This window comes from Oncorhynchus mykiss, chromosome 1 (assembly GCF_057628025.1).
Source record: "Oncorhynchus mykiss isolate SJ-2025 chromosome 1, ASM5762802v1, whole genome shotgun sequence".
Taxonomy (NCBI): domain Eukaryota; kingdom Metazoa; phylum Chordata; class Actinopteri; order Salmoniformes; family Salmonidae; genus Oncorhynchus; species Oncorhynchus mykiss.
The window spans coordinates 10,833,271-10,846,068 of NC_143022.1; the positions used below are offsets into that span (position 1 = coordinate 10,833,271).

The 12,798-nt window shown below is 42.3% G+C and overlaps 2 protein-coding genes across 3 annotated transcripts in view; one reads left to right on the forward strand and one right to left on the reverse strand.

The window, feature by feature from the left end:
- LOC110532571 (actin-like protein 6A) overlaps window positions 1-12,798 on the reverse strand; it is a 758,238-nt gene that overhangs the window by 211,132 nt on the left and 534,308 nt on the right. The window lies entirely within an intron of this gene.
- LOC149985394 (uncharacterized) lies at window positions 483-8,818 on the forward strand. The gene is made up of 6 exons (XM_090240539.1): window positions 483-595; window positions 824-860; window positions 992-1,392; window positions 4,413-8,043; window positions 8,197-8,284; window positions 8,626-8,818. Exons 1-6 carry the CDS (start codon window positions 516-518, stop codon window positions 8,802-8,804), a joined length of 4,416 nt encoding a protein of 1,471 aa, XP_090096665.1. The 5' UTR covers window positions 483-515; the 3' UTR covers window positions 8,805-8,818.

Below are 12,798 nucleotides of genomic sequence, written 5' to 3' on the forward strand. Positions count from 1 at the left end.
ATTCATGGAGTCATTTGTAGGGTCAAGTCCCCAGCCGATCTATTTGAACCGCTCATTATTTGTGGCCATGTATTAACTACTAAGTGAGTCTATGACATGAAAACAGTGGTTAGATTCTGCCATTGGGACTGCTCTGATAATGTTTCCATTCTCTCCTGCTTATGACCATAGAGCCTTGTCCCAGTCTCTAGACCTGCCTGTCTGTGTGGTGGATGACCACCTGACCTCTGAAGCTGTCAATGAGATGGTAAGTTGACCTTGTCATTTCATATTACAACATTAATCCAATAAAATGTTATAGTGATGCTATCATTGGCAATGTTGACATACCACAACCATCTCTGTTGTGTTGCAGTTGTTTAATTGGCCCAACGTTGCCAATGCTCCTCCACTCTTTAATAGTTAATAATTATTTCAGTATGATATTTGTTGTTTATTAAGTTTGATTATTTGCAAGATAATTACATTTCTACCAGGAGCAGAGCAATTGTACCAGGAGCAGAGCAACCTCAGTGATGGAAACCACAGAAGAGGGAAAGCTCAACAATGTGGAACATCTGACACTTATGGACTTCCTTCAAAACCTAACTGAGAAGTATGTTCTGTTTTCTTTGGTACTATCACACCTTCAAGGAAATAGGATCAAATTAGAAACTGATCAATCGGAAAAAAAATGTCATTGCTAGAAAAGTTGTCACATTGCAATTTTGCCAAAACAACTGACACAAAGCAAGTATAACTTCACGATCAGGCAAATAATTAAATAAAAACAATTCTGCCACGCATCCTGATATGACAACATTTATAACAATATTGTTTTCAGGCAATGGAGGGGGATTCGTGAGGGCATGTTTGACCCGGTAAGATCATGTTACTGACAATTTAATCAGATTACCATGAAAACTCTGCCTAATGTTTAACCTTGTTCATAAGCTTTTGAAAGACGCACTATGCAACATTTTAAAACACTTCTTCTGTTTCTGGAATACAGCTGACAAAACAACAGCTTGCCGGCTTGTGTCTGAGGATTGTCCAGTTTTTATCGGACAAGCTGATGCAGATCATCATCCCAGGTCTTTACGAACTACTGGGCATCCAAGATGCTGCCTCCTCTCCATTGTCACAGAGATCTCTCACAGCGTCACTCACCAGTCTGTTAGACGATAAGACTAACACCAAGTCCCGCGTGAGATTTACTGAGGCTGGTGTACCTAAGAGGCCAGGCAGTCGAAAGTCTTACAATAGCTTTCGCATCCCGACTCCCTACCCTTCCTCCAACTGTATGGAGCAGGAAGAGGAAGAAGAGCAGGAATCACATCTTAAGTTCAAGGAGATTTACCTGACTAAGGGCAGTCTGGGCAGTGGAAGCTACCTGCCTAAGGGGGCCATGAGGTATGTTCTTAAAGGGAAATTTAACAACTTCATATTCATCTCCAGCATCACCATATGTGAAAATTACACATTTCCATGCTTTGTAGTAAAAAAAATATAGAGGGACGTAACTGTTTCCAATAGTGCTGAGAAATTAGTGCTTTTTGAGGTTTGTTTGGTTTCCATTCAAATATTTAAAAATAATCACGGTTTTGGATTTCAATACTTTTTTTAGACAGTGAATGCACTATGGATTATGTGTGTTGAATGCTGTAACAACAGATGCTACTGAGCCAGATGTCTATGTGTCAGGGGAGAAGCTCCAGGTGGTATCTGATTTTAAGTACCTTGGCATCATACTTGATTCCAACCTCTCTTTTAAAAAGCATGTAAAAAAGGTAATTCAAATAACCAAATTCAACCTAGCTAATTTTCGATTTATACGAAATTGTTTGACTACAGAGGTAGCAAAACTGTACTTCAAATCTATGATACTCCCCCACTTAACATACTGCTTGACTAGTTGGGCCCAAGCTTGCTGTACAACATTAAAACCTATTCAGTCTGTCTACAAACAGGCTCTCAAAGTGCTTGATAGGAAGCCCAATAGCCATCATCATTGTCACATCCTTAGAAAGCATGAGCTCTTGAGTTGGGAAAATCTTATGCAATACACCGACGCATGTCTTGTATTCAAGATCCTTAATGGCCTGGCTCCCCCTCCACTCAATATTTTTGTTAAACAGAAAACCCAGACATATGGCAGCAGATCCACAAGGTCTGCCATGAGAGGTGACTGTATAGTTCCCCTAAGGAAAAGCACCTTTAGTAAATCTGCATTCTCTGTGAGAGCTTCCCATGTCTTGAATACACTGCCATCAGACACACATAACTGCACCACATATCACACTTTCACAAAATGCTTGAAGACATGGCTAAAGGTCAATCAGATTTGTGAACATGGTCCCTAGCTGTGTGTTGCCGCTTTCCATGTTGTCTGTTGTCTGTAGCTTGTGAGGTGTGGAAACTTTGTTGCTTTTATGAATTTTGTCTTGACGCTTTTTGTTCTATGTTGCTCTGTCTGTATGCTACGTCTTGCTTGTCCTATGTTGCTCTGTCTGTATGCTACGTCTTGCTTGTCCTATGTTGCTCTGTCTGTATGCTACGTCTTGCTTGTCCTATGTTGCTCTGTCTGTATGCTACGTCTTGCTTGTCCTATGTTGCTCTGTCTGTATGCTACGTCTTGCTTGTCCTATGTTGCTCTGTCTGTATGCTACGTCTTGCTTGTCCTATGTTGCTCTGTCTGTATGCTACGTCTTGCTTGTCCTATGTTGCTATGTCTGTATGCTACGTCTTGCTTGTCCTATGTTGCTCTGTCTGTATGCTACGTCTTGCTTGTCCTATGTTGCTCTGTCTGTATGCTACGTCTTGCTTGTCCTATGTTGCTCTGTCTGTATGCTACGTCTTGCTTGTCCTATGTTGCTATGTCTGTATGCTACGTCTTGCTTGTCCTATGTTGCTCTGTCTGTATGCTACGTCTTGCTTGTCCTATGTTGCTATGTCTGTATGCTACGTCTTGCTTGTCCTATGTTGCTCTGTCTGTATGCTACGTCTTGCTTGTCCTATGTTGCTCTGTCTGTATGCTACGTCTTGCTTGTCCTATGTTGCTATGTCTTGCTTGTTCTATGCTGCTATTGTCTATATTGTAATTGTTTTTAATAACCTGCCCAGGGACTGCGGTTGAAAATTAGCCGGCTGGCTAAAACCGGCACTTTTACTGAAACGTTGATTAATGTGCACTGTCCCTGTAAAAATAAATAAATAAAATAAACTCAAACACATAATAAAACAATGAATAAAAGTCCCATGATGGTAGTGACTGTCCATTACTGTTAATGACTTATCAACCATCATTTACTTTCTCATATAAAATATTTATTTGATGACTTTATTATTTCATTCCAAGTCATCAACTCATCTCTATGGAGCTGCTGCTTATCCTGTCTGACAAAATCACTATTTTAGTAGTTCTTCTAAGTAAATAAGACCTACTTTTATGACCGCTGAACACCAACTGTCAATCACTTAGATCATGTATTTCCAGGTAGAGAATCCTCGCAACGCAACTGCTTTTTATCTCTCTCATGCATTCTCTCGTCTCTCCGTCTCAGTCAATGAGGTTTCCGTATCTGCTCCACACAGAGTGGACAAGCAAGTGGGCGTGCAATGGATTGTGGGAATTAATTGCCATATTTTCTGTGCTAAACTATGTAGAATATTGGCCTGTTGGAAACTACAACTCCCTACTACATTGCATAGTTCGTGCTTGATCTGATTTATCTCTACAGAAACTGAGCATCGAGCTCACAGAAGAAGAAAAAAATTAACTATATGGAATTCAAATAATTGAGCCGACGTCGGTCAATTAGTTGTTTAAAAACCGAAAAATAACAAAAATGTTGATTAAATGCTCAGCTCTAGATTCTAATGACATCATCAGTGTGCATCGTGTGATTTTAACCAATTATGAGTAGGCATTTCCTACTAATTGGTTGATGATGTCATAGAAAACACTTATCTTCCTCTTTCTTTTTTACTACAAAACATAGAAATGCCTGTTTTTCACATATGCTGATGTTGGGGTGGTGCTGGAGATGATGAATATGAAGTTGAAACATTTAGAAATTTCCCTTTAACATTTCTTCAAACTGCCTTGTATTTATGATTGTCCTTGAAGTTATTAGAAGTTACAGTATTTGAAGTTTATAGCAATTTGGATTTTTGTAGAGGATAGATATTGCCAGGATAGATGGATATCTACAGGCCAGTTTCAATACAAATGACTTATACAAAATACATTTTATTGGGCTTTAGAAATTAAGCAGTTAGGCTGACATCACACTAAGGTTTTTTCTCAGAGAAACAGCAGCGTTTTCCTCATTGTTTTCAATGGTGCAGATGTATTTGACACACTGAATGTGCATCACAGCCTTACATATTATTTGTTTGACTTTGATGATTTCTGCGTTTTTTTCCCCAAGGACTCTAACCTCTCTGTCTGATGTGCAGAAGAAAACAACCAACTCTGAGACGCTACAAGTCCTCTTGGGTGTCTCAGAGGACACCCTTGTCACCTGTGTGCAGGACAGCCTGCAAGGTTCTCTCTCCAAACTTGCATGCATGTCCAATTCTCCATCTGGAAGTGCAGGCTCTATGATGCTAACCCCTGCTGTAATGGCAGAGTTGGCTAAAGATGTCAAGTCGGCCTTATCAGTGGTCGTTAAGAGTGCCTCCGCAAGTCACACCTCTCTAGTGACACCGGTAAGGGGAGACTCACAGACCAAGGTGACTGAGAGCATGGTGAGAGAGCTGGCTGTTAAACTTGAAAAAGTTGACCAAGAGAGCAAGAGTCTAACAGGGCAAGTCATGACCACCATCTCTGACACAATGGTGGCTTTTGTTGACGAGAACGAACAGAATTTGCTGGAAGATCTGAAGGACAAGATCACGTTTTTGGCATCGCATGTTGGCTTTATTGAGGATCTTGATGCCCTGATAAGGAAATACGAGAGCAGCTACAATATTAGTGAATCTGGTTCCTCCTGCACGCTCACATCTAAGAGCATCCAAAAACTCTCTAGCCGGGAGTTTCAAACATCAGCAATACAAGCAGTGAGTGGAGTTCTTGACAAAAAAGTCAGTAGTTTGAGCTTTCCTAGTTCAGTCATTCAGTCTGAGTTAACAGGTGCTGTATCAGGTCAAACATTGTCTGGCATTGTAAAGACAGAGTCAATTCACCCAGTGGGCTCAGCAGCGTCAGTAGTTGTTAAGACTTTCGTGTCAGATATGAAGTCCTTGGCTGAATCTGAAGAGAGTCCCCAACAGAAGAGTGCCTGGTCTGCTGCTGTTCACATTTACCACAGCATCCAAAACAACTTGAAAGATTATTTCAGCAAGCTTCAGCGATGTGCCTTAAAGAGCATTGTCACATCTGATGACAACATCACAAATGCTGAGTTTAAGGAGACAGTTCCACTTCCTTGCTTAAACATGAAATATAGGCCCAGTAAGAGTGAGCCTCAGTTGCCAGAGTCCACTGGTGAAGTTACTTTACAAAGAGGCCTAAGTGAGAGCTCAAAACTTCTTTGGGCAAAAACTGAGTCAGAAGAAAGCATGCTCCTTCTGACAACTTGCACCCAAGAAGTCATCTCAGAGCTTCTGGTCTTGTACAACACTGAGATGTCAAAGGAGGACGCCCTGTACACTGTTGGAGAAAAAGGATCAGGCTTCTCTATTGAGAGAGAGAAATTTGTAGAGGGTGTTCTGGCTCAGCTTGGGGATATTGCCCATTCCAGGGCCTCATCACCAATAGTATGTGAGTTCCCCTGTCAAATTGAGGACAGCAGAAGTAAGGCCACAGCTTCTTTGACCAGTCTGTTAGATTGTATTAGAAAACTCTCAAGTGAGGAATTTAAGAGAAATGCCACTCAAGCAGTGAGTGAGTTCCTAGTTAAAAAGTCCACCAGTAGCTTAACTAGTGCACAGCCTGCTTATTCTGTAGCATCCAGGTCTTGTTCCATTCAAAACCAGTACACATGGTCAAAGGATATTTGTGCGGATTCTGCTGCCTTTGGCATCATTGAAACATTTGTGGAAGACCTGCAGAGCTTGGCGCAACCTGCAGAAGTAGAGGAGAGAGAACCTGACCTCCAGGAAAATGCACAAAAGCTACAGAGCAGGATCTGGTCTGCTACCACTAGTTTATATAACAATATTCAGAAGACATTAAAGGACTTCATCATTCATCAGCGGAGGTCAGACATGCTGAGCAGAACGTCTAGTCATATACCCACAGAGGACTCTGGACATCTTGGGACTAAGGAGCACATTTGTTTGGCAAGCCAGGACTTGAGGCAAGCTAGTAAGAGTGTGCCTCACTTGCACAGTTTGAACCTTGAAGTGGCTCTACACAGGGGTGTCAGCGAGAGTTCAAAACTTCTCTGGACTGAAACAGACGAGGCTCTACTGACCAATAGTACCAAAGAGGTCATTTCAACAATCTTGACCTCATGCGAGGATCAGGCATCAAATGCACCTTGCTTCTCCACAGTAGGAAAGAAAATATCTGATATGTCCCTTGAGGTCAACATGTTGGTAGGTGGTGTTCTGTCTCAGCTGAAGGACATCTCCTTGTCAAGGTCCCCAACACCATGTGAAGACATGTTTGAACGTCTCCAAGGTTCTCCTGAGCGAACCTCTCCAGTAAGTCTAGATTGCAGCACGGCTGCCTCCAAAGGCATTGCATCTTCCCACAGTCTTTCTACAAAGAGCCTCCAAAAACTCTCTAGTCATGAGTTCCAAACTAAAGCTGAGAAAGGAGTGAGTGAGGTCCTCTCTAGATCATTTAACATTGTGGAGGAAGGTACAACAGATAAGTACCTCCAGTCTGTATCTACATCCACCACATCTACTGATATTATACAAACCATGGTGAAAGACCAGCAGGAGCTCACCCAGACCACCCAATCATCTGACATGGTATCTGGAACCTCCCTGCTCACCACTGGACAGGTTTCTGAGAAAAGGATCTGGTCTGTTGCTCGTAACATCTACTACAGTCTGCAAAGTAAGATTACGGAGTTTCTCAGAAAAGATCTTCAAAGATCAGACACAACACTTGGTTCAATCCAAATCTTTACATATCAAAGCAGTCCTGCTTCACAAAGAGCAAGTCTCGGCCATCTTGAGGTCAACCAGAGCAGTGTTACACCTGGTGGAAACGATGCCTGTGTGGACATTCCGCACAAATTACTACCTAAAACCACTAAGCTCTCAGGATCCATGCTGGAGGATATTGACACGATCCGTTGTAGGAGTGCTGACAGCCAAAATACAAGAAATACCTCTTCTTCATGCTCCTCCATCTCTCTAACACCTACTTCAAAATTAAGGCAGTCGAAATGGCACTTTGCTTTACCCGGGACTCCCATCCCCACTGAGTTTCCTGCTCAGATTGACTTTCCCATTGTTAGAAACACAATCATTGAGGACTTCTTTCACACAGAGGACTTACTTCCTGTAACCTTTGTGGACAAAGTCAGGCAAGCTGCTGGGGTGGTAGTGGACATTATGGTGGAAAGTGTTGAGAACACACAGGAAAATGGACAGGGTGCTTCTCATCTTGACGACCTCCGATCTGCTGTTAGGAAATTGAGAAAAATAATTTCCACTTGGACCATCCACATTTTCAGCCATGAATTGGTGGATAAAGTGATAGCCATTCAGGACAGCCACAGCACTCCACAGGTCTTAACATTGGAAGCAGCCAAAAGTGCTTCAGACTCCATTCTTTCAAGGCTGAAATGGGGAAAGGAACAATGTGCCATATCCAAGGAGCTCTCCTCTCAGCTTCTCCAGATATTTGCTGAAGAGACAGTGAAGTGCTTCCTGAGACAGTGGTCAGATGAGTATGAAAACATAAACTTTGATGTTTCAGTCCAGAACGATCCAAAGACTTCTACTTGCATGGTCATTCTTCAAATGATCACCAAAGCCACTGCTAAATGTTATTTTGAGTCCGCTACCAGCGTGGCCACCAGTGACATTGTAGAAGGCGTGTTTGATTTGGAAAGGGATACCATCAGCAGTACTGGAGAGCAGGTCAATACAAAGGTATAGTACACTTTCATGAATAACACTGCTGTTGACCTTTTATATGATTCTTTGTGTCATGGCATTGCACTGGTTCTTTGCAGTTGATATGCTGTACTTTAAGATATCGAAAACATTTCAGTTTGTTTTAATGTGCCTTTTCCCACCAACCAGGGTTCCAAGAATGTTAGTAAGAACCTCTGTCCTCAAGAGTCTCTGGAGTACCAGCCTCAGAACATTTCCCCTACTGTGTACTTTACAGGTAAGCCCTGCTGCTGTTTAGGCTGCTGCTCAGTCAAGACTGAGACATTATCCCTTTACCATTCCACTAATTCATTTGGAAAGACATTGTACTCCTCTGAGTTGTTACCTATGACATACTGTACTGTGGGCTGGGTGGTAGCCTAGTGGGTTAAGAGGTTGGGCCAGTAACCAATAGGTTGCTGGTTCAGAATCCCTGAGTTCACGAGGCAAAATCTGTCAATGTGCTCTTGAGCAAGGCACTTCATCCTAATTGCTCCTTGTAAGTCTCTCTGGATAAGAGTGTCTGATAAATGAGTAAAAATGTAAATTGATGGCATGCTGGATGGTCTTTCGTTGCAGAGACGATGACAATATCTCATGGCTCCTTTTCTCCAGAGGGAATTTATGATATCGCATCGTCCTTCCCACTTGAAGAGAAGAGTCGCAAACCCTCCCTTTTCACCAGATTGTCTAGATCCATCACGAAAGGCTTTCTCAGCACATTCAAATCTTCAAGGAAAACCAAATTATTTAAATAAATTCCTCATTATAACAACGAGAGCATTCATTTGTTCAGATGAGAATCTAATCGTATTGGTCACATACGCCGAAAACAACTGTGAGATGCTTTATTACGAGCCCATTCCCAACAATGCAGAGTTAAAAAGTAAGAAAATATTTTCTAAATAGTAACACAATAACAATAACAAGGCTATATACAAGGAGTACCAGTACCGAGTCAATGTGCATGGGTGCGAGGTAGTTGAGGTAATACAGTATGTACAGTGCCTTGCGAAAGTATTCGGCCCCCTTGAACTTTGCGACCTTTTGCCACATTTCAGGCTTCAAACATAAAGATATAAAACTGTATTTTTTTGTGGTGAATCAACAACAAGTGGGACACAATCATGAAGTGGAACGACATTTATTGGATATTTCTAACTTTTTTAACAAATCAAAGACTGAAAAATTGGGCTTGCAAAATTATTCAGCCCCTTTAATTTCAGTGCAGCGAACTCTCTCCAGAAATTCAGTGAGGATCTCTGAATGATCCAATGTTGACCTAAATGACTAATGATGATAAATACAATCCACTTGTGTGTAATCAAGTCTCCGTATAAATGCACCTGCACTGTGATAGTCTCAGAGGTCCGTTAAAAGCGCAGAGAGCATCATGAAGAACAAGGAACACACCAGGCAGGTCCGAGATACTGTTGTGAAGAAGTTTAAAGCCGGATTTGGATACAAAAAGATTTCCCAAGCTTTAAACATCCCAAGGAGCACTGTGCAAGCGATAATATTGAAATAGAAGGAGTATCAGACCACTGCAAATCTACCAAGACCTGGCCGTCCCTCTAAACTTTCAGCTCATACAAGGAGAAGACTGATCAGAGATGCAGCCAAGAGGCCCATGATCACTCTGGATGAACTGCAGAGATCTACAGCTGAGGTGGGAGACTCTGTCCATAGGACAACAATCAGTCGCATATTGCACAAATCTGGCCTTTATGGAAGAGTGGCAAGAAGAAAGCCATTTCTTAAAGATATCCATAAAAAGTGTTGGTTAAAGTTTGCCACAAGCCACCTGGGAGACACCAAACATGTGGAAGAAGGTGCTCTGGTCAGATGAAACCAAAATTGAACTTTTTGGCAACAATGCAAAACGTTATGTTTGGCGTAAAAGCAACACAGCTGAACACACCATCCCCACTATCAAACATGGTGGTGGCAGCATCATGGTTTGGGCCTGCTTTTCTTCAGCAGGGACAGGGAAGATGGTTAAAATTGATGGGAAGATGGATGGAGCCAAATACAGGACCATTCTGGAAGAAAACCTGACAGAGTCTGCAAAAGACCTGAGACTGGGACGGGGATTTGTCTTCCAACAAGACAATGATCCAAAACATAAAGCAAAATCTACAATGGAATGGTTCAAAAATAAACATATCCAGGTGTTAGAATGGCCAAGTCAAAGTCCAGACCTGAATCCAATCGAGAATCTGTGGAAAGAACTGAAAAATGCTGTTCACAAATGCTCTCCATCCAACCTCACTGAGCTCGAGCTGTTTTGCAAGGAGGAATGGGAAAACATTTCAGTCTCTCGATGTGCAAAACTGATAGAGACATACCCCAAGCGACTTACAGCTGTAATCGCAGCAAAAGGTGGCGCTACAAAGTATTAACTTAAGGAGGCTGAATAATTTTGCACGCCCAATTTTTCAGTTTTTGATTTGTTAAAAAAGTTTGAAATATCCAATAAATGTCGTTCCACTTAATGATTGTGTCCCACTTGTTGTTGATTCTTCACAAAAAAATACAGTTTTATATCTTAATGTTTGAAGCCTGAAATGTGGCAAAAGGTCGCAAAGTTCAAGGGGGCCGAATACTTTCGCAAGGCACTGTACATGTAGGTAAGGGTAAAAGTGACTAGTCAATCAGGATAGATAATAAACACAGTAGCAGCAGCTAGTGTGAAAGTCGGTCAGTGAATGTGTGGGTAGAGTGTAGTGAATGTGCATCGAGCCAATTCAAGAGAGTCAGTGGAAAACAATTAGAAAAATACATCAATAACTAAGGGGGTCAATGCAAATAGTGCAGGTGGCCATTTAATTAACGTTCAGCAGTCTGATGACTTGGGGGTAGAAGCTGTTCAGCAGTCTAATGACTTGGGGGTAGAAGCTGTTCAGCAGTCTAATGACTTGGAGGTAGAAGCTGTTCAGCAGTCTAATGGCTTGGGGGTAGAAGCTGTTCAGCAGTCTAATGACTTGGGGGTAGAAGCTGTTCAGCAGTCTAATGACTTGGGGGTAGAAGCTGTTCAGCAGTCTGATGACTTGGGGGTAGAAGCTGTTCAGCAGTCTAATGACTTGGGGGTGGAAGCTGTTCAGCAGTCTAATGACTTGGGGGTAGAAGCTGTTCAGCAGTCTAATGACTTGGGGGTAGAAGCTGTTCAGCAGTCTAATGACTTGGGGGTAGAAGCTGTTCAGCAGTCTAATGGCTTGGGGGTAGAAGCTGTTCAGCAGTCTAATGACTTGGGGGTAGAAGCTGTTCAGCAGTCTAATGACTTGGGGGTAGAAGCTGTTCAGCAGTCTGATGACTTGGGGGTAGAAGCTGTTCAGCAGTCTAATGACTTGGGGGTGGAAGCTGTTCAGCAGTCTAATGACTTGGGGGTAGAAGCTGTTCAGCAGTCTAATGACTTGGGGGTAGAAGCTGTTCAGCAGTCTAATGACTTGGGGGTAGAAGCTGTTCAGCAGTCTAATGACTTGGGGGTAGAAGCTGTTCAGCAGTCTTATGGCTTTGGGGTAGAAGCTGTTCAGCAGTCTAATGGCTTGGGGGTAGAAGCTGTTCAGCAGTCTGGTGGCTTGGGGGTAGAAACTGTTCAGCAGTCTAATGGCTTGGGGGTAGAACCTGTTCAGCAGTCTGGTGGCTTGGGGGTAGAAGCTGTTCAGCAGTCTAATGGCTTTGGGATAGAAGCTGTTCAGCAGTCTGATGGCTTGAGGGTAGAAGCTGTTCTTCAGTCTAATGACTTGGAGGTAGAAGCTGTTCAGCAGTCTGACTTGGGGGTAGAAGCTGTTCAGCAGTCTAATGGCTTTGGGGTAGAAGCTGTTCAGCAGTCTAATGACTTGGGGGTAGAAGCTGTTCAGCAGTCTAATGACTTGGAGGTAGAAGCTGTTCAGCAGTCTAATGACTTGGGGGTAGAAGCTGTTCAGCAGTCTAATGGCTTGGGGGTAGAAGCTGTTCAGCAGTCTAATGGCTTTGGGGTAGAAGCTGTTAAGCAGTCTAATGACTTGGGGGGTAGAAGCTGTTCAGCAGTCTAATGACTTGGGGGTAGAAGCTGTTCAGCAGTCTAATGACTTGGAGGTAGAAGCTGTTCAGCAGTCTAATGACTTGGAGGTAGAAGCTGTTCAGCAGTCTAATGACTTGGGGGTAGAAGCTGTTAAGGAGCCTTTTGTCCCAGAATTGGTGCTCTCGTATCGCTTGCCGTGTGGTAGCAGAGTAAACAGTCTATGACTTGGGTGGTTGGAGCCTTTTGCCAATCATTTACATATCACTTACTTTATTTTTATTTGATTTGATGTCATATTGTAAACGTATGTATCTGTTTTGCTGAAAATATGATTTTGAAAACAATGAATGTCTACAAGTGCTTCATAAAACAGTTATATTTATTTTTGTATTTTCAAAAGACAGCAAATAGCCAATCAAGTATCAACATAAGTGAAATGAAAGACAGATTTAATTTTCAGTGAATAATTGTCTTGTCCAGTGAGCAACTCAATGACATCGATTCAATGACATCATTAGATCACCTCCAAGAAGCATCTTCAACGTTCACCTGACAACCCATTGGATAAGACACATACACTAACCAAGTGTTTCTTACCTGTCAACAAGGTTGAGATCAGAAGCTTCTTCAATACCCCAGAAATGGAAAGGCTTTGAGACAAAGACAATCAACTGTCCAGATAATGCACATACACTAACCCGGACGTTCTACTTGCCCCACTGAGTTACAGCAAAGTTATCATTTATGCA